Below are 24105 nucleotides of genomic sequence, written 5' to 3'. Positions count from 1 at the left end.
ATTGGTTTAGATAGAGTTTTTATTAAGTTTTGCTGTACTATTTTCTTATTTATTATACAGCCTGTAAATCCCGTATCTACTAACGCTAGTGTTTCAATTTCTGCATCTTTTATTCTAAGTCTAGCTAATATTTTTATTGTTGTAAATATTTTTATCTTCATTACATATTAGAGTCTTAGAAGTTGGTCGTATGAAAGGAATTTTTTCTTGATATCTTTCTAGGTTTAGTAGTTGTTCTAGGTTCACTAATTTTGTCACTTCATCTGCTACTCGTCTTTCTTGATTTATTGGTTCGGTTTGTTGTGTAGATGAGTCTTCTTTTTGTATCTTTTCTTTCCATTTTTTAAATAATCTTAGTCTTTGTTCTAAATCATTCATTCTTGTTTCTAATGTTCATAGTCTTAAATTGGTTGTTTGATTGCTTACTTCTTTATATTCTTTTTCCTTTATAACTTTTATTTTTAATTTATTCTCTGTGCATGTAATGCATCCTTCTACATAACATAGCTTACATTTTGCTTCTTTTTTTTTTTACTAGGGTACCATCTATATATAATACATGGGTTGCTATCTATTCCTTTCTTCCGTTCAAATTCATTATTACAATCTTGTAAAATATTCATCATAGTACTAGCTGGTATTTCATCTAGATCTAATTCTTTTAACTCTAATCCCATTTCATTTATTAATTCTTCTTTTTCGGAGTCGACGAATTTGACTGGTTCTTTCTGCTGCTTCTATACTTACAATTAAGTATATACTTTCATTATCTAACATATATTCATCTACATTAATTAGTGTTTCTAGAAATTCTTCTATTAATTGTGAATTTCTAGTTCTACTATTATTTCTTTTTGGGCATACATTTGCCAAGTGTTCTATATTTCCACAAGTAAAATATTCTAATTTATTTTGTAATTTCTATCATTTCTAACATATTTATTTTTATCTAAATATGGTTTTCTAGCCGATGACTTTCTTCAGTAATATTTTCGTCTGTTATATGGATGTTGGTTATAATAAGATCTTCTTTTATACCGTTTTGGTTTACGTTAGTCTTTATCATAACTTTGAATTGTATATATTATATTTTTACATAAACTCATTTTATTTTGTTCAATTATTTTTGGATTTGTATATTTGTACATTTTTTTGTTAATATTTTCATTACATGTTGTATTTTCTGTCCTATTGACCATTTTGTATTAGGGTTTTGGACTACTCATTCTCTTTATATCATCTGTCTTCTATTTCTCTTCCTAAAGCCCCTGATAACTTGTTAAATAGCTTCTTAACTAATTCTCCATCGAATGTATTTTCACTAATTGTACAATAATAAAAATAGTCTTTTAAGAAATTCTTTATATGAAATGAACTTGTAATATTTAGTTGTTCTAATTTTATTAAAGCATTTCTTTGAAATATTATTAAATCATTACTTAGGTCTTCTCCTGTAATTAGACTATGTGTTGTATTTGTAAAATTATAAAGATTTGATCCCAAATTTATTAAAATTTGATTTTTTGGGGGAAATCTGACTTATATGCCCCCCATACGGCTTTTGCAGATTTTCCTAAAAAAGTTTTCATGCATTTATACATTGCCTCAGCATATGTTTCTTGGTAATTTTTTTATGTAGTCTACTATCATTCCTTTCCATAAATCTATAATTGTATTCCACATTTGAGGGTTATGTGAAGCTATATTTAATATTTTTCCTTTATTGCCTCCTTCCTGTAACCTAATAGGTTCTTCTATATACATTCTTCTTTCTATTGATTTTACATTTTCTGTTATTTATTCAGGATTAGAATTTAACCTAAATACTCGTTTATATATATATATGCACCAATTTTAAAAAAATATATAAATAAAATACTTACTGTGCATTTAACAATAAAAACTTTACAACACCAACTCTCTCAAAATATATATATATATATATATATATATATATATATATATATATATAATGTATGGTGTATCTTTCTTCACGATTTTGCAAATTTGCAATTAGAGTATAATAGTTGTACGAGTCTTGCTCACAATTGTGATACAAACATGACTTATAAAATAACTCAACACAAGCATAGAAATCAAGCATTTTACAATCCATGCAAAAACATGTTTTGATAAGTGACAATAGAAATCAATCGAGCAATGAAATCTCATTTCTTCCAAGTCTAATAATAATATATCATAGATCTATTTCATTTCACTTATACTTGATCATTATTATTGCTAATGAACTTGGGTGAATATTCATAACTATCATTAACATAACCTAAGAATCGTACCACAAAATTTGAGATTTTCAAAAAATAAAATTATGTGTATCAAAAATTTGTTAAGATTTGCACGATAGTAATTAATTTAGAATGAAATAAGATTTTCAACTAGTGTCCAAATAACAATCCAATAGTTGGATAAATATCAATAATAATTAACATGAACCTTGACTTTGCTTTAATACATGATAAATGATTTCCGACTAGAGAAATTTTGCTTCATATATATTCATATTTAAAGGATGAATACTTGTTTAAGTATAACGACTGAATTCTACATTATTATGCTATTATATAAAGGCAAAATTTTGATATGCAACATTATTGCTATTTTATTTCTATTTAACATATACTTAATCACACCATACAACATTAGAATTGAATCAAACATCAAATCATCATTATTTCTTTGATTTCTCAATCCAAACATATATATAATTATCTGGAGCTATCACAAAATTCATTATGAATTGTTCAGTGTGACCATATGTAACTCTGCTATTATTAAGTTATATTCACATGAAAAAACTGAGAGTGTAGATATTCATTTCACGTCACGAGATAAATTATTGATTAACATTAATAAAATCACTTGTAATAAAAAAAATTAACTATATTAACCAATTAGACAATACTCCTGCAAAAACGATGTCATTGTGAACATTGACCTCAACTTCGAGTATATCAATATTTCGTCTTGGAGAGCTATATCGAGACAACAAACATTTAATTGTTCATGCATGATTTTAATGCTTGTGAAGTATCGATATGTAATGTTAAATTTGATAACTAATTTAATTGATCATCCAGATACCCTTTGTGCTTTATTGGTCTTAGAGTGTTTTTTTTTTAAAAAAAATTATACACTGTTACGCAGAAAAATAATTTTACCAATTTTAGCCAATCAACAATGGAAAATAATCAAGAAGTAAACATATGTTATATACCAAACATTCATTACTCATATTTTTCTTTTTCAAAATTCAAATATTACTTTCTCCATTTCTTTTTACATGTCAAATTCTGACTTAACACAACTATTAAGAAAATAATGATTGATATAATGAGTTTTAAGAAGTTCTAAATTTTTCAAAGGCATTAGTTCTCTAAAAAAAAATTATATTTTCTTGATTTATCAAAAAATGACAAGTAAAAGTAAAAATCAAATTAGAAAATATTTGACAAATATATAGGAACAGAGAGAGTATTATACTATAAAGTACAATGAAACCTCCTCCCCACCCAATTGTGAGATTTGGACTTAGTCAGGCTTCAGTGTAGATACCAAACACCGATTGAAAAAAAAAAAAAAGAGTACAATGGAATACCGTTCATCAACACCGTTCATCATGGGACTACATGTATGATTCTTTGAATTTCAAACAAATTGGCTAAAATCAATGGTTGATGTTTGTCATTTGACAGGACCAAAGTATAGGCGTGCATATACAAACATGCGGCTTTTGAAAATGTGCTAAGGATTTTTTCTTCTTCCAGTAATTATATATGGAAACCAAATGGAAGACAAACAATCCCTTCCAAATTTATCAAAGATCAAAAAAGATAAATTTTTCTTTGTTTTTCCCTTCTTCTTCACTACCACATATTCTTTCTTTCTTCTTACCAAAAAAGATTAAAAAAAAAAAAAATAAATATAAAATTTAAAAAATTAATTTTTATATAAAATTAAAGGCTTAGAAACAATCTTTTCTTAGCTGAACATATTGGTGTATTCAAAATTGTTACATATTGATTGGAAAGATTGGAAAGAGAAGAGAAAAGAGTGGGGGACACCAAAGTTGGGGGGCAAAATATAGAGAAGGAAGAACAACGCCCTTCGTTCTACTATTGCCCCCTCTTTAGATCTTACTGTTTTCTCATCTGGGTATTCTTCAATCGGTTGATTCTTGATTTGGGTATTCATTATTTTATCTCAATTCTCTTTGTTACATTTGAAAACATTTTCATTGTTGGGTCGATGTTGCTTTAGCTTGTTTGTTGGGCTTTACATTTTGATTCTAAATTTTGATTGATCGTTTAAGGATCCGATACTTTTTAATTGAATCTGATAATGTCTGATTGGTTCTGGTACTTTATTCATTGTAAAGGTGTGTTCTTTAGTTTTTTTTCAATCTGCATTTAATATCATCAAGTGGGCATTTGAAAGTGAATCTCGATGGGTGTGTTCTTGTTGGAAAGTTAGGTGGACTTGTATGATGTATCTTTGATTTCATCAAGCTATGTCATTTTATGGCAGTTTTTTTTTCCAGCTTTAAATTCGATATTATAGAATGATGATTGAGTACCTTGAAGATGAGCTTTTTCAGGTTTTTGATTTCTTGTTTGTAGGAAAATGCAGTCTGATCTTGGTAAGTTATTCATCGGTGGAATTTCATGGGACACAAATGAAGAGCGCCTGAAGGAGTATTTTAGTACTTATGGGGAGGTTTTAGAGGCTGTAATTATGAAGGATAGGACTACAGGTCGTGCCCGTGGTTTTGGTTTTATTGTCTTTGCTGATCCTGCTGTTGCTGATAGGGTTATCAAGGAGAAACACAATATTGATGGCAGGATGGTAAGCAGTTCTAGTTTGCAAATTGGTTTTACGATTAGTTACTTTTGATTTATTGAACAAGCAGCATATAAGGTTGTCGTTTGAACTTCTGATAAGATTATACTTTTGGATGACACCTAAAATCAATGGAAATATGACACTGTAATAGCGAGTTAGCCTTATATATCGAAGCTTTCTTGGTACAAATGGTGTTTTACCGTACACTAAACTGGCACATTGTTCCCATTCTTATGGCATATCACATCTGCCATGAACTTAGTTGCCCTCTTCTTTGATATGAACTTCAACTGGAAGAGTGGTTATAATTAACTCTCTAATCTCTTCTTTTTACTCATCATGGTCTACTTATTTTTCAGGTTGAAGCAAAGAAGGCTGTTCCAAGGGATGACCAAAGCACAATAAGTAGAAGCAGCACTAGCATTCAGGGTTCTCCTGGTCCAGGACGTACAAGAAAAATTTTTGTTGGAGGTTTAGCATCCACAGTAACTGAGACTGACTTTAAGCAGTATTTTGAGCAATTCGGAACAATCACAGATGTAGTAGTTATGTACGACCATAACACTCAGAGACCAAGAGGCTTTGGGTTTATAACTTATGATTCAGAGGATGCAGTGGATAAAGTATTGCTTAAGTCCTTCCATGAGCTAAATGGTAAAATGGTTGAGGTCAAACGTGCAGTGCCCAAAGAGTTATCACCAGGTCCAAGACTTGGTGGGTTCAATCATCCATTAAGTAGGATCAATAACTTCCTTAATGGATACACACAGGGATTCTCTCCTAATACAGTTGCAGGATATGGAGTCAGGATGGATGGTAGATTTAGCCCCATTGCTGGAGGTAGGAGTGGTTTTGCTCCATTTGGTTCTGGTTATGGAGTGGGCCTTAACTTTGAACCAGGGTTAAGCCCAGGATATGGGGGAAGTGCAAACTTTAACAGCAGCTTGAGCTATGGACGGGGACTGAACCCTTATTATGTTAATAGTTCTAACAGACTTGGTGGTCCTATTGGGTTTGATGGAGTAAATGGAGGAAATAGTTCATTCTTCAGCTCAGCAACTCAGAATTTGTGGGGAAATGGGGGTTTGGGTTATGGAACGAACTCCACAAGCTCTAGCAACTTTGCGGTAGCTGGAAGTGGGAACACCGGGGCAGGAAACTTTAGCAACACTGGAGTTTGGGGTTCATCTTCAATTTCCTCTCAGGGTAGAGGAAATGTTTCTAACCAAAGTGGAAATCTTGGTTATGGGGGTGAGGATAGTTTATATGGGTTGACTGGAGGCTATGGAAGAAATGTTACATCTAGTGGGGTTCCTACCTCATCATATCCTGCATCTAATGGTAGCTATGATGGGGCTCTTGCTGATTTTTACAGTGGTGGTTTGGGATATAGTGATTCCACTTGGCGCTCTGCAAATTCTGAGCGAGATGCATCTGGTTCAATTGGTTATGGACTCGGCAATGCACCTTCAGACATGCCACCTAAAAGTTCTGCTAGTTATGTTGGCAGTTATGGTGTTGGTAAAAGACAGACAAACAGCGGTAAGCTTCTCAGTAATTTAAAGCCAGAGGTTGCTTCACCTTGCTTAAATATTCCTTTAATTTTCTGATGAACTTGGATTAATGTTGTTGATACCATGATTTGTCATTAGAAGCAGGTGATTAACACGCTTCCTTCTCTTGACTTACAACCTTTATACATCAAGGTTTTTCTTTTCGAAATTAATTGCAAGAATCCTTATAGGGATTCACTCTGTGAAGTGATGTCTAACTATTTTAACTTCGCATCAAGTTCTTTTTCTAAAGATATGTTTGTGCTTTAGATTTTTGTTTACTCACCTTGAAAACTACATTGTGAATAAGAAGCTGTGTAGCTCGGACTCTTCAAAAATGCCAACGGATGTATGTCAAATCGTCCAAAAGTAGTGTTTTTTTGGGGATCCGACATGGGTGCGACAACATAGTTGGAGAGTCCGAGCAATATAGATTAGAAGCAGAACATTGTGAGTCAATGTACATAATTCCATTTACTTTAAAAGAAAGAGTCTTATGTCATTTTCAAATTATGGTGGATTAAAACAGGAAGGATCTTCAGATCTTAGTTAAATCATTGATAAAAGGAAGCTTAAAAGGAGCTACAAGTTGGCCATTTTTGATTTATTTTAGGTTTAGTTTAGTTGCTTACTTCTTTGTAATGTAAAATTCTAGCTTGTATTACTAAGGCCATTTGCTTAATCGACGAAAGTGACAAAGTGATATAAAGCGAGTGATGCAACTTCAAAGGAGCGTACTCTTTAAACTTTAGGTGCAAAGCGATCTTTGTGAGAAACAAATGTTTCTTTACCATTTCAAAAAAAGAAGAAGAAGCAAATGTTTCTTTCAGATCAATTTTGAAAGATGACAAGATGAGAAAAGTACAACAATAAATATGCCTCTTGCTACCTGAGTACTAGGATTCCTCTCTAGATAGTCTTTAGTGTTCTCTTGATTGTCTTCTTTTACTCTTAATTGCTTTATTTTTTCCTTATTTTTCTTCTCCCCTCCTCCTCCTCCTCCAATTTTATGATTAATAGGCTTATTGTAGGATAAGAAAAACTGACTCTTGCAATCAAAGGTAAACCTTTTCATATTTATATTCTCCAATTTATGATTTATAAGCTTTTTGTTACGATACGAAGAATAACACTTGCAATGAAAGTAATGCTAAATATTCAGCAAAGCAACTCAATATGAAAGTGAATTTTGCAAACTAAATCTTTTATGATTGATTAATTAAAAACTTAAATTCAATGCATTGATTGAAGATTAAACTAATCAATTATTTGATGGAAGTAATTTCCACGAGATCTATTTTTTCAACTACATTTTGGTGGTATGTAAATTTGAGTTGTTGGCTTGTTGAAATTGACATTTCCATGTTGTATATTGGATGTTATAATTATTATAATTATAATTCGATGATTAAAACATAATATTTCTATGTTAGTTACCCCTCCATTTCAATTTTTTGTCTCACTTTCCATTTTAGTTTGTTTTAAAAAGAATGCGTCTTACCTTTTCTAGCAACTCTTTAATTTCAACTTTCCACCCGGCACGTTTAAGACCACAAGATTAAAAGACATTTTGGTACATTTTACATATCTTTAATTTAAAACCACAAGATTCAAAGGTCTTCTTTACCTTTTTAAACTCCGTGCCAAGTCAAAACTATACAAACAAATTGAAAAGGAGGGAGTAATATTTTTTCCATATATATGCACCTTACTTTGAAGAAGCATGTGAGTCGCTTCTTACTCTGTACTCTCGTTAAAATTCCAAGAATTCTTGTTGATTTTTTTTTTCTTTTTTCTTTCAAAAAGGGTAATTCTAGTTGTTCCTGATCTTGCTTCATCCAGATTTGGTAATGACTTACTAATGTTAGGTGTTAATTCTTCATAAATATTGGGTTTCCATGAATAACAATATTTATTTGATAATTGAGCTTTTTTCATTCTATGCGGGAATTTAGGCCTGATGATGTACTCTTTCGTTATTGTTAGACTTCTATGTCCGCTGCGCATCAAATACACTGACTAGAAAATACAAGTAAATAGTGTAGTCTAAGTAATCGCTATACTATTGCATCCAAGTGTGTGGCCTTGTGCATATAAAGTTTGTTAAGAATACAATTAAATAATTAAAAGTGTACTCTCTTTAACAGCTTAAGCTTTTAGATGCGATGGTCATACACTTCAACATGTTATCAGAGCAGGCAGAGGTCCTGTGATCGAATCTCACCTCCACCCATATCAAAAAGAATTTTCACGTGCTTGGCCCATGAAAAAGAATTAGGCCCACACCACACGTGAGGGTGTGTGTTGAGAATACAATTAAATAATTAAAAGTGTGCTCTCTCTAACAGCTTAAGCTTTTAGATGAGATGGTCGCACACTTCAACAAAGTTGATTGAGAATCTTCAAGTCTCAGGTTCTAAGTCTGCCAGAGGCAAAAAAAAGAAATAGGTGATTTCCTTCTATATATTCAAGCTTTTGTGGTCAGGGTGACTCGATAACCGTGCTGGTGAAAGGTAGCAAGTATTCCGTATAATTAGTTGAGGTGCGCGCAAGTTTGACCGGACAGCACGATTATACAAAAAAAGTAATCGCTGTACTACTTGGTTTTGTTCCTGGTAGGCACTCATTGGTCTAGACTGATGCTTATGGTCATAACATTCATCTCAGGTGGAGTAATTAATCCGAAGAATTGCGGCCATATAGATTCATTACCAATCAAAATTACCATTAAACCACTGGTTGGTACTTGTATGTAGCATCAGTGACCAAAATCATCAACAATTTTATTGAGTTAGCAGATGATAGAATATCATTTTGAAATCTTGAACTTAAGAAAAGTATGATCCCAGATCTTAATGGATACAAGGGAAAACTAAGAGATGGAGTTTGAGAACTTTCTTTTTTGGAATATATCATTACTATACAGGATCCTTTTCATGCCTCATATCTTATATAATTTTTATTGGATACAACAACAATAACATAACTAGATCCTACAAGTGGTCTTGGGAGGCAAGGATATGTGCAAACCTTACCTCTACCTTTGCGGGAAGAGAGACTATTTCCGATAGATCCTCGGGTCAAAAAAAATATAATTGTTGAATGAAAGTAAGAAAGAAAAGGAGACGACAACAAAACAACAAATGTACAAAACAAATGCAATAATAGATATTAATACACAATAGTGAAAGGGGAACTACATGATGCCTAAATCATACTACTAGAAGTACGACAATACTCGACTACCTACTAACCTTCTGCCCTAATCCTTGACTTCCATAATCCATACTTTCTATTTAAGATCATTTCCTCAGTCAACTGAAGTTGTTCTATGTCATGTCTAATCACCTCTCCTTAGTTCTTTTTTGGCCTACCTTTACCTCTTCTAACTCCTGCTATAAACAGCCTCTCACATCTCTGCACTGACGCGTCCGCACACTTCCTCTTCAGATGTTCGAACCATCTCAACCTTGCTTCCCTCATCTTTTCCTCTATGGCAGCCGCTACTCCCACCTTGTCTTGTATAACGTCGTTCTTAATCATATCTCTCCTAGTATGCCACACATCTATTTGATCATCCTCATCATCTGAACATGGACATTCTTGATTAGCAAACACTCTGCCCCATACAATAGTATGGGTCTAATCATCCCTCTTTAGAACTTACCTTTAAGTCTTGGTGACACATTCTTATTGTACAATACCCTAGAGGAAAGCCTTCATTTCACCCAACCCGCTCCAATACGGTGTGCGACATCATCGTCAATTGCCTCATCTCCTTAAATTATGGACCCAAGATACTTGAGGCTTTCTTTTAAGCTATGACTAGTGCATCGATCTTCACTTCCACCTCCTCCTCATGCGTCATGGTGCTGGACTTGTAGTCCAAGTATCTGTCGTAGTCCTGCTTAACCTGAAACCTTTAGACTCTAAGGCCTCTTTCTGAACTTCTTGTCTATCGTTAACTCCACCGCACGTCTCGACAATCAATACTATGTCATCTGTGAATAACATACGCTATGACACCTCCCCTTGAATATGTTGTGTCAATTCGTCCCTCGCTAATATGGAAAGGAACGGCTAAGGGCTGATCCCTGATTCAACCCCATCATGACTGGAAAGTGGTCCGTGTCTCCTCCCACTATCCTAACGCGATTTTGGCTCCATTGTGCTTGTCTTAAATAGCCCTAATGTAAGCCATAGGTTCACCTCTAAATAATTTACATTTGATACAATAGGCTTTTTTCTATGTGGTGTCTTTCTTTCACACAATCCCTTTGATAGACTCGAACGACTTTGGAGTACTCTTTAGCTTTGGTACAATTTTGAACTTTTCTTTAGAGGACAATTATCCCTTTCTTAATAAGGCAAATGATAATTATTTTTTGATGACAAATAAGGCAAATAATTTGTTGATGTTGGGATAAAAAACTCCTGTATACAAGTAGTATACCAGAAAGTGAAAAAACTATACCAAAATATGGTTCTCTACAAAAGTATCTAATCATCCATACAAGTAGGAACCTCGTGGGTGCATAAAAAAGAAACTAAAAACACAGGGCTACTCCTCAGGCATGTCATTCTCGACTCTTTCAAATACTTTCCTATTCCTCACTTTCCAAATCACCCTCATATGGGCTAGAGGGATTACATCTTGTGCCCTTGATCTTCTCTTCTTTTTCCTGAAATCCAAACTGCACATCGCTCTCTTTATTGTGTCTGGCATCACACCATAGTACTCTGAGCCAATTCAAGACCGTCCACGCGTTGTTATGTGACAATGCAAAGGAGGTGATTTATATCTCCTCCTGATCATCTGCACGTAAAACAGCATCAAACATGTGTAATCGTCCTTTTCCTCAGGTTGTCATGAGGATGGTGTCCTAGCTTTTAGTCACTTAGAAAGCACACTTTTTAGGCTCCTCTAGTATCCATATCGGAAAATGTGGAAAAGCCACCTCCTCCCTCACTAACAGTTTCTGGTTATAAGCCAGTGTTTTGAGAAGCGAGAAGCGGAAAAAAGCGACGGGGGCTTGCTTCACAGAAGCGAGAAGCGTGAAGCGAAGCGCATGCTTTTTTCAGAAAAAGCGTTATTTAGTATAAAAATATAAAATATAAAATATGCATAGATAAATAATCAAGAACTCAAAAGAATTAGATTAAAAAGTAACTAGATAGTCAATAATACTCATAAGTAACAACATATAAAGCAAATGCATAACCAAATCACAAAGAGAGCAAAATCCTATTCTTCAACAAGATCCTCAAACTCTTGAAGTGCCATCAACAAGGGTTCTACTTCTACTTGGTCCTCATCTTCTTCCTCATCGGAGGACTCATCAACAAGAGTTCTACTTCTATTTGAACATGAACTTGAACAGAGCATATGCTTTATCTTAAAAAAAAGGCCAAACTGCTGAATAAAAGTTGAAAAAAATAATTCTTCGCAGACATCAGTTGCGCAGAAATAGAAAAAGAAGAAGAGAAGAAGAAAAGAAGATCGTAGCAGTTGAGAGCAGTGCTGCGCTGAATGAAAATAAAAATAGAAATAGAAAGAGAAGAAGAGAAGAACAGAAGAACAGAAGAAGAGAAGAAGAAAAACTAACTTGGTTGAGGTTGAAATGTTGAAGTTGGACTGTCGAATTGAAGAAGTCACACTGAAAGAGCAGCTTGGAGAAGTCACAGAAGTTGTACAGTTTTTTTTAAAAAAAAAAACCTAGCGCCGCTTTTTTCCAAAAAAGCTCGCTTTTTTCTCGCTTTTAGATGAGCGCGCTTCTCGCTTCTCCCGTGAAGCGCTCGCTTTTTCGAAATCGCTTCGCTTCACGATGTTGAAGCGCTAGTACCTCGCCTCGCTTCGCTTCACGCTTAAAGCGAGCGCTTCAGCGCTTTTTCACAACATTGTTATAAGCTTTAACTGAGAGCATACCTTCTCTCCGTGCACCCCTTCTCCAAAGTGTGCGATACTCTCTGCTTGCTAAGTAGTTCCACTAGACTTAGGATTCCCCCATCTTTCAATCCTGTAAGTTCCTAATATATCTCAGATGCCATTGAACTACCCGTTCTTGTGCTTAGTGTACGGTTTATAGCATTTATACATCATGGTGGAATGAATAAATTTGGGAATCTTGTCTGGAAGCTATTTTGGAGTTCTTCTGCCTCAGATTCTTCGCATTATGGTTCTTGGACATGGATAAATTTATCTTTTGAAAATGAAATTTATTTTTTTCGAATGTACGTGGAAGTAATATAGGTTGGATATTTTCCATGTAAAGATAATAAAAGAATACTTTAAGAACATTAGTTTAAGATTACTTTTAACTCCACAGTAAGCTAAACTGGCCACCATATTTTACAGAGGGAGTAGTGTGCTTGTGCATTTTGAAGTTTAAACCCATGGATTCTATCCCAAAGCTGTCACTGTCTTTAAGTAGCTTGAGTTGAATTGCTCCTTTTAGTCCGGAAAAATCTTTGAGATACTGCATCATCTTTTTAAGCAAGTTATGACCTTTATAAGGGTGAGGGTTGTGGGAGGTGCTTCTTAAAAGGCTTTTCGGAGTTCCATTGGGCCAAAGCAAGTAATACTTTTATGTTCAGGTATATTGAGCTCAATCACTGATCAACCACCCACCTTTTTAAGTTATGGCCTGCGCAGGATTTTTAGAATTGGTTCTTTCTTAAAATAACTTTGTTTATGCTTTTGCTTTTAATGAAAATCAGTTGTTCAATTTCAAATTCCCATGTACTTAATGTGGGGTAGGGGTGCGCATAAAAACCTAAAAACCGGACCGAACCGAATCTATTTTGAAATTTTCAATTTTGAAACAATTGCTATTAAAATTTATATTATACTTTAGTTGTTCCATTCAAATAAATACCGAAGAACCGAATTAAAAAAATCGAACTAAACTGAATCAAACTTATAAAAAAGAAGAACCAAACCGAATTAGTTTGGTACAGTATTCGGTACACACTATTGACAAACCGAAAAATTGAAGAACCAAATCGAAGAAAACGAATGCCCACCCCTAATTTATTCTGTCTAAGATCTCTACTATTGATTTGACTTATGATCTGTTCTCTCTGTCTTCACTTTCTAATTATGATCTTTTGATGTCGATATAGCGTGCATGGTTTCTATTTCCTCCCCTATAAAAAATATTTTATAAGGTTTTTCTTACATAATCTTCGGAGCCTACAAGTTGGGCATGTTGACATCTTTTAATATATGTATTAGGTTTTGAGTTCTTTCACGTGTAAGTACTAGCTAAATGCTAGTCTGAAAAATATTTGTTTGCTGTGTTAGAAGATAACTGATTGTTGTTGTTGCATTGTACAAACCGTAAGCCCAAAAGGGAAGAAAAGAATAGAGAAAAAAGGTGCTAAATCAATTACATATATTCAAATTACTGATGTATAATGTTTCCTAATTTACAGAGCTAGAACTAGTAACATAAGTGATACATTGATGTACTAAAATTTATTGTGGTGAAGTGATATTCCTGGACCTAGCTTGTCATGCATTACCATTTGTTTTGCAAATTGATTTTAGGTTGACAAATAAACCTTCATTTGTTTTGTTCAATATCACTCTTTCTAGTTTCTCTTTGTTGTGATCATCCTTTTTTGTAAGTTGCTGACCAGTTAGTATTTATGAAACTTAGCTGCTCAGTGAAAGCTAGAACCGTTTAGTTTGTAAGTTGCTGATCAGTTAGTTTTTATGAAACTTAGCTGCTCAGTGAAAGCTAGAACTGTTTAGTTTATTTAATCGATTTAAGTTCTACACACTTGCAATGAAAATATTTTTACACTGTCGGTGTGGTTTAACATTGTTTGTACCTTTTTTACCAGGTTACCATTTAATATTTTCTGCCATACTTCTTAGATATTTGTCAGAACTGTCCTCACCTATGATTCAACAACAACATACCCAGTGCATAGAACTTAAACCCATATTTAATAGCTTCCGTCTCCTAAACTTGTCAAAATGAAGGATCAAATAGGTTTCTTCTCTTCCTCACAGTTGTCAGTTCTCTCATGTGGTGTTATATGATATTTTAAATGTGGTGTTTTTGTCTCTTACCAATAATACTACTAATTTCTGGACATCTCCACGAAATATGGATTACTTATAAATGTATGGAATTGAGAACAATTTGAAAGGATGTTTGTTTGTGCCTTTCAGTACCAAATTTGAGGACTGAAACTTTTGCTGCTGGAGGTCGTCAGGCACAAGTAGGTCTTTTACAAGATAGGAAAAGCTTTTATTAGTAACAATAACCAGCTCTAAGATACTGCTGGGTAGGTATAAAAAGTATGACCTGTCCCTACAGCACTTCTCTCTTTCGATGTAAGTTGTAACCGACAAACCAGTGGCATAACAGTGATCCTAATCTTCTTTCACATTCTGTGGATGTTTGAAATAACCTTTATTTTTTCGCCTTTTTTACGACTGAGTGATCCTCTGTTTCTAGCTTGAATTGGCCGTTCCTCTACTCTCCTCCACTTAAATACTAGGCTTGGTGGACTGGTCAGGATGCAATCTCATCACTCATGATATATGCCTACCACACATCCTGCTTTGTACTACCTTTGCTGTAAAATTACCTTTATAACTGTGAGATGATAGGCAAAACAAAAATAGATGATCAGGTGTTTCACTTTAGATTTTGGATTGCTGTCCTCAATTGATCGAATCATGTTCTCGAGAATTGTGCCTTCAGAGCTCCTTTCTCATTGGTAGCATTTGCTGCAAAGAGTGATATCTCTTCTCAGCAAGTTCCATTTCAAACAGCCATCATGGGCAACCACCAAGATTAAACAAGCAAAGCCACCTTAGTTGGGGTTTATTTTCTTGATCATCTTCTGCTCTCAATTCTCTTCATACTTCAAGAGATAGTGAGGACTGAGGAACTTATAACATGACTTGACTGAGAATCTTTTTTTGATGATTGTTAAAGGCATTTTATTGAGCATCTAGCAACAAGAAAATGCTGTTGAAGTCTTATAGAAAGACACTTCAACAACAAGGGTAGAATGTATGCAGACCTTACCCCTATCTTTGTGGGCCCATAGACCCTCAGCTCAAGAAAAAAGTTTTACTAATCTGAGATGAAAAAATCTAAGAAAAGAAAAGCACTTGAATGAGAGAATTCCATGCTTTTGCTCAGACCATACCAGTGAATCTGGTTGCACAGGGAGAATCTACACTTCATCCATCTTCTTTGGCAGCTCAGTGATGCTGTCTATTTCCCAGTCTAAAAAGTCCTTAAACAGATTCCCAGCCATTGGCAGTAAAGCAATGAGCTATAGTTATCTCTATGTATGCTCCAAACATGAATAAATCAGGGAATTGCTCTTTAAGAGGAGTAGGTCTCAACTGTGCATCATGCCAAAAGAATATTTTTTCCTTTCCTACTCTGAAGCAAGTCTGCTCACAGAATTCATCCTCATAGATATCTTATAAATTTCCATATTCCAACCTCATAAGAGCCATAGCACCAAGACTCTGGAGCTAAGCTTGCTTGAATTACTTCCCGAAGAATCTCTTCTTCTCTGCTGTATCTCCAAAATAATTGAACATGCTATTCTTGTGAAATCTCAAAATTTTGACCCCAAGTCCTCCTTGTATGATTTAATTCATTCTGATTAACAAGATCTGTTCTGCTTGTTGCCTTCCCAAAGGAAGTTTCTCTCAATCTGTCTTTCCCTTTTCCCCACTGTTGCTGGGATGGAAACTAGGATATCATGCATGTGTGCAGGGCTTCTAGAGCACCATTAGTAAGTGTCTGCAACCTAAGAACAGACATTGCTTTTTCCTGTTTGAAAGATTTTCTCCACTTCCTCAATGACTTTCCATACCTTTGTTAATTAATGCGTTGCAACTTGCACCCAAAGGCATTCCCGGATAAGTAGTGGGGAGAGACCATAAGCTGAAGGCTGAAGCCCAATATGTCTGCCATCTGTTGCAGCCCCAATCTGTATTGACCGGGCAAGATTAGACATAAGTAGGCTCTAATATGACATTTAGAGCCAAATGGAACAAAAATCGATAAGAGTGCTTGGGCTGTGGCTACTCTATCGCATTATGTCCCTGGAAAAAGACCATCGAAGTTTTGTTTATACTTCTCCAATGATGTGGGAGAGAACTATTTAAAATCAGAAAGGAGTATGGCTGATGATTTGTCCTAGGTTGGGCACATACACTATTTTCTGTGGCTCTACTACTGCTTTTTGTTTGTTGCTCACTCATCTGACTAGAAAAAAACTAATACTTGTGTCATGTTTTCTTTTCACGAACTAAAAGCATTTTCTGGAAAGAGAATAAAGATACTGCCTGTGAGCAATAATGCTTCACGGAACATGGCTGCAAGATCATTGAACATCCTGTCTTTGCTAACCATCAACCCATTCCTTAAAGATCTAGGGAAGTGTTAATACACATCAATTTAGAAGGAGCAAAACAAATTCAAGGATTTGACTTGAATATTGTTATTCATGTTAATAGCTACTGGAGCAAATATAAGTTCTTTTTCCTCGTCATTTTTTTTTCTGACCTAAAAGATTTTGGTAATTCCTTGTGTCCTGCTTGTTTGTATATTTGTTCCCCCACTCTTCTTTCCCTTTGCTATTTGTTGCATATGATGTCCAATCAGGGCTTATCTTAATCTACTGATTTTGTATTGATGCAGGGATTGGTGGCTAGAAGAATATTGACAAGCAAGGGTGTTACATTAGGTGAAACTTTGGTGTAGAATTTGAATCATGAATTTTGCATACTTCTATAACTATATGAAGTTGAGAGGTTAAAGAATTGGATATCCTTTTGTAGGGCTAACTGGAGTTGCTTGTTTTGAAGGTCTAGAGATAGAAGTTTACAAGATTTTGTGCTAAAGGTTTTTTTATTGAGTTTATGTCTTAAGGAATTCCCCTTTTTTGTTTTCCTTGAGTGAGGTGTAAAATCAGATTGCGGCATATAGTCAGAAATGTATTGTGCATCTCTGGTGAGGCAACGATACATACAACAACAAATAGAAAGTTTTGCGTAAAATTTTTAGTCAAATGTTTTTTTTTTTTGCTGTAACGTTGCTGCAAAGTTGCAGATTCTCGTCTGATAATGTGTTTGTTCTGTAGTTTCCCTTAAGTGGGATTTACCTTTCTCATTTGGATGTAAGGGAGGTTGTTGATTTAGTGTGATACATTTTAGGGATACCCATCTAGGGTCTCCTAATGAATAATTTACTGCATATTCTGATGTTCATTTAGTTATATATTATCATTTGAATTACTTTAACATATATTGATGCATTTCAAATTCAAATTCATCAGCTGACATTGATATTGTAATTTCTTATCTGGATGGATGACTTCTAAATTTACATATCAATCAATAATAAACCATGGTTACATGTGGAATTAGTTGGGATCTGCTATGTGCATCTCTTGTGTTTATGTCTAAGTAGAGATGTTCTAGCATATTTAGTATTCAAAGGATTTGTCATAGTTACCTATTTTTACGGTAGTTATTGACCTTATACTGCTCTCCTTGTTGATAGTCACACCTCTCTATAACATGTCACTATGACAAACAAGTTGTTTTTGGAACCGTTTCATGTTATGTTACTCCATTGTCTCAATTTATGTGACATTTTTTGCTTTTTGGGAGTTAGTTTGACTAAACTTTGAAGTTAAATTGGCTTAGATTAACTCAATATTTAAACATTCAAAATCTATAAGAAAAGCCGTGTAAGTTGCAAATTTTCTTATATCAATATGATGAAAAAACGCATTTTAAAATATTGGTCAAAGTTTATATAACATGAATCTTGAAAAACGTAAAGTGATACATAAATTGAAACATACTCTGACAACATTTCGTTACCACAGCCAAAAAAAATATCCAAACAAATGACGTCATTAAAATAGAGTTTTGACTGTTTTAGCCATGCTTTGAGACATTTGCATAGGCAGAGTTAAATGTGTGTAAACACTGAAGAAAATCAATGCTTCTCATACTGCCTCCAGAATGAATTAACCTGGAGATGTTTTCTGAGGTTTTAAAATTGATGCTTAATTTGGAAAGAAACCTAGTTTCTTTAAAAATCATGCTTAATTTGACTTAATGAGGACAGTCATACTAACCCCAAAACTTTAACAGTTCTTGAATTTCATGTGATATTTTCATTCCTTTTTCACACCTTTGAAACATAATTTTTTATCATTTATGTCGACTATTATTAGCTCATTCTAACATTATACTTGTGAAAAGTTCAGGTAGGTCATATAAAGTTGGATAGTGGAAAGACCCCACATTGAGAAGCTACAATACTATCAAACTAATAGCACTTGAAAGGTCATAACACAAATTTTGCCTTAGATATCAAATTTATAAGTAGAATATAGTCAAGCAAAGTACTAAATCACTTGCTATTCAATTGTTTAAGAGACTGGTAACAATCATGCTAACATATTCTGTGATAAGATATGCCATGTTATTTGTGTCTTAATTGAATTGAATTGGAATTTTCAACAGAAGAGTCCAACACCCTTGCTTTGCTGAGTTATCTACATCTTTTTATCTAATGTAGGACACCTTTCCGCGGTTCTAGCTGAAGAAGGAGCCAACTTAGAGAATCACACCCTTAGGGTGCGGCCTTTTCCCCAACCCTGCTAACATAAGATGCTTTGTGAACCGGACAGACCTTTATAATCAGATCATGAAATAAGCTATCACCAAGTCTACAACTCAAGTGTTAGGAATGAGAGAAAGGTTTCATAACTTCTTGAACTCAGTGCTAGAAAATGAAAGATGTAAAGACAGTGGATTGGGAATTGACAGGAACCAAGAAAACTTAAATCACATTAGGTAACAACATTTCTAATACAGCAACATGAAAAGTTCATAGGAAACAGCTTCTTGATTATCCTAATTAAACTGGAAACATTCCAGTCTATGCTCAACTACAAGCAAGTAAATTCAGGCAGATAAAAAGTACAACCTATTTCTTTTGTGAACCTTTTCTACAGTTCAGTAGAAGGCACTGCTACCATAAAATACTCTTGGGCTTTGGCCGTTTGGGCGCGCCTGTGGTCTCTCACTTGAACTGGAGCTCTCTGTTTTGTCATTTCCATTTTGGATGGGTGATCCATTTTCAATGTCCAGAGGAAGTTTCATCTTTTCTAGAGCTTCCGTGAATTGCTGCATACTTTTCTTATACATATCAACTATGTCTTGCTGCACAACCTGTTTCTCTGGTACAATGCTCACGTTGACAACTGGCACCGTAAACGTGCTAACAGCCACAGCAGGCGAGGTGCTATCAACCACTTTAGCACTGTCTTTAGTATCATTCAGAGGCAGTGCAGATTCCTCCTTCGTAGCGCATGATGTCTGTTTGGGGATTGAGTTTGATGGAGAACTTTTGGTTGAAGAACTCAGGGTTAGAGTCTCTAACTTCTTGATTTCAGTGGCATCCTGACCTTCAACAGCCACACTTTCTGATGTAATCTCAACGTTTTCAGAAGATATGTGCTCCCCATTTTCCTTGGAGTCTGTATGCTCAGAGCTTTGACCATCCAATTCAGTGCAAGGAATTGCATAATACTCGGTAACCATTCGTTCATTTTCGTTCACAATTTGGGGATCTGGGAATTCAATCTTAACCAGTTCACAAGGAATACTCTCAGCTATTCCACTACCATTTGCTGCAGCCAAAGAATGGCCTGGTGTGGGAATTTCCAAGACTTCCGGGGTTGCACCAGTATATGCTAGTGTCAATTGCACAAAACCTGACGGAGAATGGAAGAGATCACTCGAGGACAAGGTGAATTCTTGTTCTAGCTTTCCATTCTCAGCAAGAACATCACAAAGAGGTACTAAAGTTAATCCCAACAACTGGTCCTGCAAATAATTCTTGACCCTACTCATCATCCATATCTCACACCTCACTAATGTCTCAATAGTCTTGACATTGAGTCGAAGACTCTGATCGAAAACTGGATTCTGACCCCCACCATTAATAGTATCGGTTGAAACAGCTTCTTCAGGATTACTAGTTAAGGAAACCTTGGCATACACATCTTGTTTATGATATATGCATATGTTATGTATGTCCCTTGCTTGGTGCACATGAACATCAAGAACCCCAATAAACCCCTCTACATTTCTAATCACACCACCCTTCCCTTGACAATTCATAGAACCAGATTTTGTCTTGTCATTAACAACAAGGGATTCTGATTCTGCCATAGTGACTACTTGATGACAGTCCATTATTAAAAAAACTCACAAAATCAAAGTTGGCTACTCAAAGGTACAAAAACTAACTATTTCCTAAAAACCCCAAATGGAAAAAAGAGTACTTTAAGAAATCCAAATAACAGCAGCACAAACCTTAAGAATTTTTATGGGAATTCACAGAATTGGTTAGGACTTACCTACTAAAGAGCCAGAGCTGAACTTTGTCACAGGTTCCAACTTCAGATTCACTGCTTAAGTCAAAAAAAGACTGAATTTTTAACAATAATTGTAGCACAACTAGCAGACCAAATCAAGAATTAAATATTGGGTGGCTTTCTCAAAACTTTCTCTAGAGCCCCCCCCCCCACAAAAAACTAAAGATAGCAAACCCAAGAAGCCCAGAATGTAAAAATTGTATACTAAACAACCAATTAAGCCAGGGACAACATATCAAGACTCAATCAAGCAGCACAAAGTCCAATAAAAGCAACCATTACCCTTTTTATAATGGACACCATATTCAAGAACTCAAAGCAAAAATTCAAGAAAAAGAAAAAGGGAACCAATAATACACAAATATCTCGAAGATTGCAGAAAATGTGAAGAGAGAGAAAAGAAAGACTAGTAGAAATATGAAAAGGGGTACTGTTAGGTATTATTATCTTTCTGGTTTAGTATACTCCAAAAAAGAGTTTATTTTTCTTGTTTTTTAAGCCTTTTTCTGCATCAAAAGTCAATCTTTGTGTCTAATAATTTAGGTGGGGAGTAGTAATGGCTAATAAAAACTCTGAACTGAAATTGTAGAGAATTCAGTTCTCTTGAAAGGAAAATCATAGGATTGATCAATTATTACACTACTAGATTTAGGCGCTTGGGCCATCACGAGCTCAATCTATATTACTTTTTTTCTCCTAATTTATAAATATTTTAAGCTATTAATCATTTTAATTTTATAGCTTTTTTAATGTAATTTTTAAATATATAATAAATTAAAAAAAAATAAGACAAATAAATTCAAATAGAAAAAGTACTAAATTTTACAAATCATCATACTCCTATATTAAAACAATCAAATCTTTAAAACTTCACAAATATGCAAAAATTAATATACAAAGACAAGACAAAAGTTTTTTAACAATATATATGAAAGTGAAAACATCAATTAATTCCACTCTTTGTAATAATATCACAGACCCACGCACATATTTCATTTTTAAAATTACTCTCTCCAATTTATTTTGTTTGATCTACTTTCTTTTTTAGTTCGTTTATAAAAAGAATAATTTTATTTTTTAATTAAAATTTTTAATTTCAACTTTTTATATAACATATTTAAAATTATAATATTAAAAAATATTTTGATATATTTGGCATATTTTTAATTTAAGATGAAAAAATTTAAAAATAGTCTTACTTTTTTAAAAATTTCGTGCGAAAAAATAGATCAAACAAATTAAAACGAAAGAAAGTGTAATGTTTGAATTTGTTTCCAGGTTTTATAGATTAAGTATTAATTAATGAAGTAAGATTAAGTATTAATTAATGAAGTAGTAAATAATATTTCAAGGTGTGTGAATAAAAATTTAAAATAAAATACAAGAAGCTGTGGACTGTGGGAAAACAAAGACATGGTATATAAAAGTAATGGTAGGGCCCACAAGCATTAAAGGCAAAGAAGATGGCCCACATGGATAAGGCTAGCCCATTTGGATTGACTTATTTTTAAGCAGCTTATAAGTTAAAAACTGTTTATAAGTTAAAAAAAATAATAGGTGCAGACCAATTTTTTTTTTTGATTTATAAGCTGTTTTCAACTTATAAACTGTTTAAAATAAGTTCATCAAAATAAATCCAACTATTTATTGGAGCTAATTTTAAGCATAAAATGACTTTAAATTGGCCAACCAAACACTCAAAAAAAGCTAAAAACAGCTTATAAACCAATGCAAACGGCCTCAATGTCAGCAGGAAAAAAACAGGTAAAAGAATGTCATGGTTTTTATGTCCAATCTAAAAAAAGTACACTTATAAAGAAGTTAGATACAATCTTTTTGAAGCTTAAAAAGTTTAAAATACCATAAACGCCCTTGGCTGCCTCTTCTATATATTAGTAATGCTTCAGTACCTCTGCCATTTTTATAGTACTGCATACACAATAATGTTGTGATTATTAGAATGTGAGTAGATTTTAATAATGAACCTCTTTTTTTGTTTTTTTGTGGAAATATTAATGGACACATTCAATTATTGAAATCTTTGTACCTTAGTTTGACTTGACTTTTGACAATTCGACTACTACTTTCAAAGTGTTTGAAAATAACAACTTAAATTTCCAAATTACTTCTCTGTTGTGATTATCTGTTAGAGGTTTTAGATATGATAAAACTAGTCCATAAAATTATAATTTATTCACTTTGTTTAAATTTGAGTCGATATCTAATTCATATTAATTTATGAGAAATAATTTTATCAAAATATTTTTTAAAAATATATTTTTTATTTGATATTTATATATAATCATAATAAAAAAAAAATCATTAGGTACTAAAAGTTATATGAGAACAAATAAAATAATTAAAACTTAGGATCGTTTGGTAGTATGCATTCGAAAAAAATAATGCATGTATTGATTTTGTGTATTACTAATACTACATTATTTGATCACTTTGAATTTTTCATACATCAAACCAAATAGTACATAAGAAATAATCTCAAGCTAACTAATATCAACATTATTAATACATCCTATTCAACATTATTTTTATACATCATACCAAATAATCCATTAGTAATAATTAGAAGGGTCAAGTTACGAACTATATTATAATCTATTTTAAAACAAGTAATTTATAAGCGAGTCAATAATCAACTCATTTATTAATTGAGTTCATTTTTGCTCACTCAAATTCAGTTTAGCTCACCAATTTAACACCTATAGATATACCTATGAGCTCCTCCCCCCCTTCTACACATATTACTATTCAATATTCGTTTTAAGATTCGATTATTTGATATAAAAAATGTCACTTTAAGGATAAAACACTCAAAAGTTTCTGGTTCACTTAATCAAAGTGGATGATTTTCTGGTTAAAAAAAAGGTGTGTAGTAACCTTTCGTGACACTTATCCAAAGCTTAATAATTTTTGTTCAAAAAATATTTTAGTGATTTTCCATTATACTTAAAGTTATAAACTTTTTTATACAATAAATAATTTAATAATTTTGATAAAAATTGGGTGACCATATTTATAATCACCTTTTTTATATCTTCCATTAATCTAAGTTTATATGTGTGAAATTATTGATTTGGTCCCCAAGAATGTGAACTGCAGTTAGCATCATTTTGAAATTACTGTGTTATGTGTGGTTATGTAATGACTTGTTTTTCAACAATAATATGTGAACGCAATTAAACGACGAAACAATTTACTCAACATATATAGTGATATCATGTGA

The 24105-nt window shown here is 33.5% G+C and overlaps 2 protein-coding genes across 5 annotated transcripts; one reads left to right on the top strand and one right to left on the bottom strand.

Moving 5' to 3' along the window:
* The first annotated feature begins 3855 nt into the window (after window positions 1-3855).
* Window positions 3856-17656, top strand: LOC129891936 (heterogeneous nuclear ribonucleoprotein 1). 4 transcript variants are annotated; one of them, XM_055967428.1, is made up of 5 exons: window positions 3857-4204; window positions 4638-4863; window positions 5220-6402; window positions 17102-17147; window positions 17242-17656. In XM_055967428.1, the coding sequence occupies exons 2-4, from the start codon at window positions 4642-4644 to the stop codon at window positions 17113-17115; spliced, it is 1419 nt and encodes a 472-aa protein (XP_055823403.1). In that variant the 5' UTR covers window positions 3857-4204; window positions 4638-4641; the 3' UTR covers window positions 17116-17147; window positions 17242-17656. The 4 variants fall into 4 exon arrangements, with proteins under 4 accessions (XP_055823404.1, XP_055823403.1, XP_055823402.1 ...); XM_055967429.1 differs by having other exon boundaries at window positions 3856-4173; window positions 17102-17656; XM_055967427.1 differs by having other exon boundaries at window positions 3858-4204; window positions 17102-17656.
* A 1585-nt stretch (window positions 17657-19241) lies between these two features.
* Window positions 19242-21428, bottom strand: LOC129892415 (uncharacterized). The gene has a single exon (XM_055967981.1). It carries the CDS (start codon window positions 20680-20682, stop codon window positions 19438-19440), a length of 1245 nt encoding a protein of 414 aa, XP_055823956.1. The 5' UTR covers window positions 20683-21428; the 3' UTR covers window positions 19242-19437.
* Window positions 21429-24105: the final 2677 nt, after the last annotated feature.

This window comes from Solanum dulcamara, chromosome 6, assembly GCF_947179165.1.
Source record: "Solanum dulcamara chromosome 6, daSolDulc1.2, whole genome shotgun sequence".
Lineage (NCBI taxonomy): Eukaryota > Viridiplantae > Streptophyta > Magnoliopsida > Solanales > Solanaceae > Solanum > Solanum dulcamara.
This window is presented reverse-complemented; position numbering and strand designations above follow the sequence as displayed.

Bases quoted from the DNA above. Each gene is read 5' to 3' on its own strand.
- LOC129892415 (XM_055967981.1), bottom strand. From the start codon at position 20,682: ATGGACTGTCATCAAGTAGTCACTATGGCAGAATCAGAATCCCTTGTT.
- LOC129891936 (XM_055967429.1), top strand. From the start codon at position 4,642: ATGCAGTCTGATCTTGGTAAGTTATTCATCGGTGGAATTTCATGGGAC. The intron at 4,864-5,219 runs GTAAGCAGTTCT...CTTATTTTTCAG, and splicing joins ACAATATTGATGGCAGGATG to GTTGAAGCAAAGAAGGCTGT.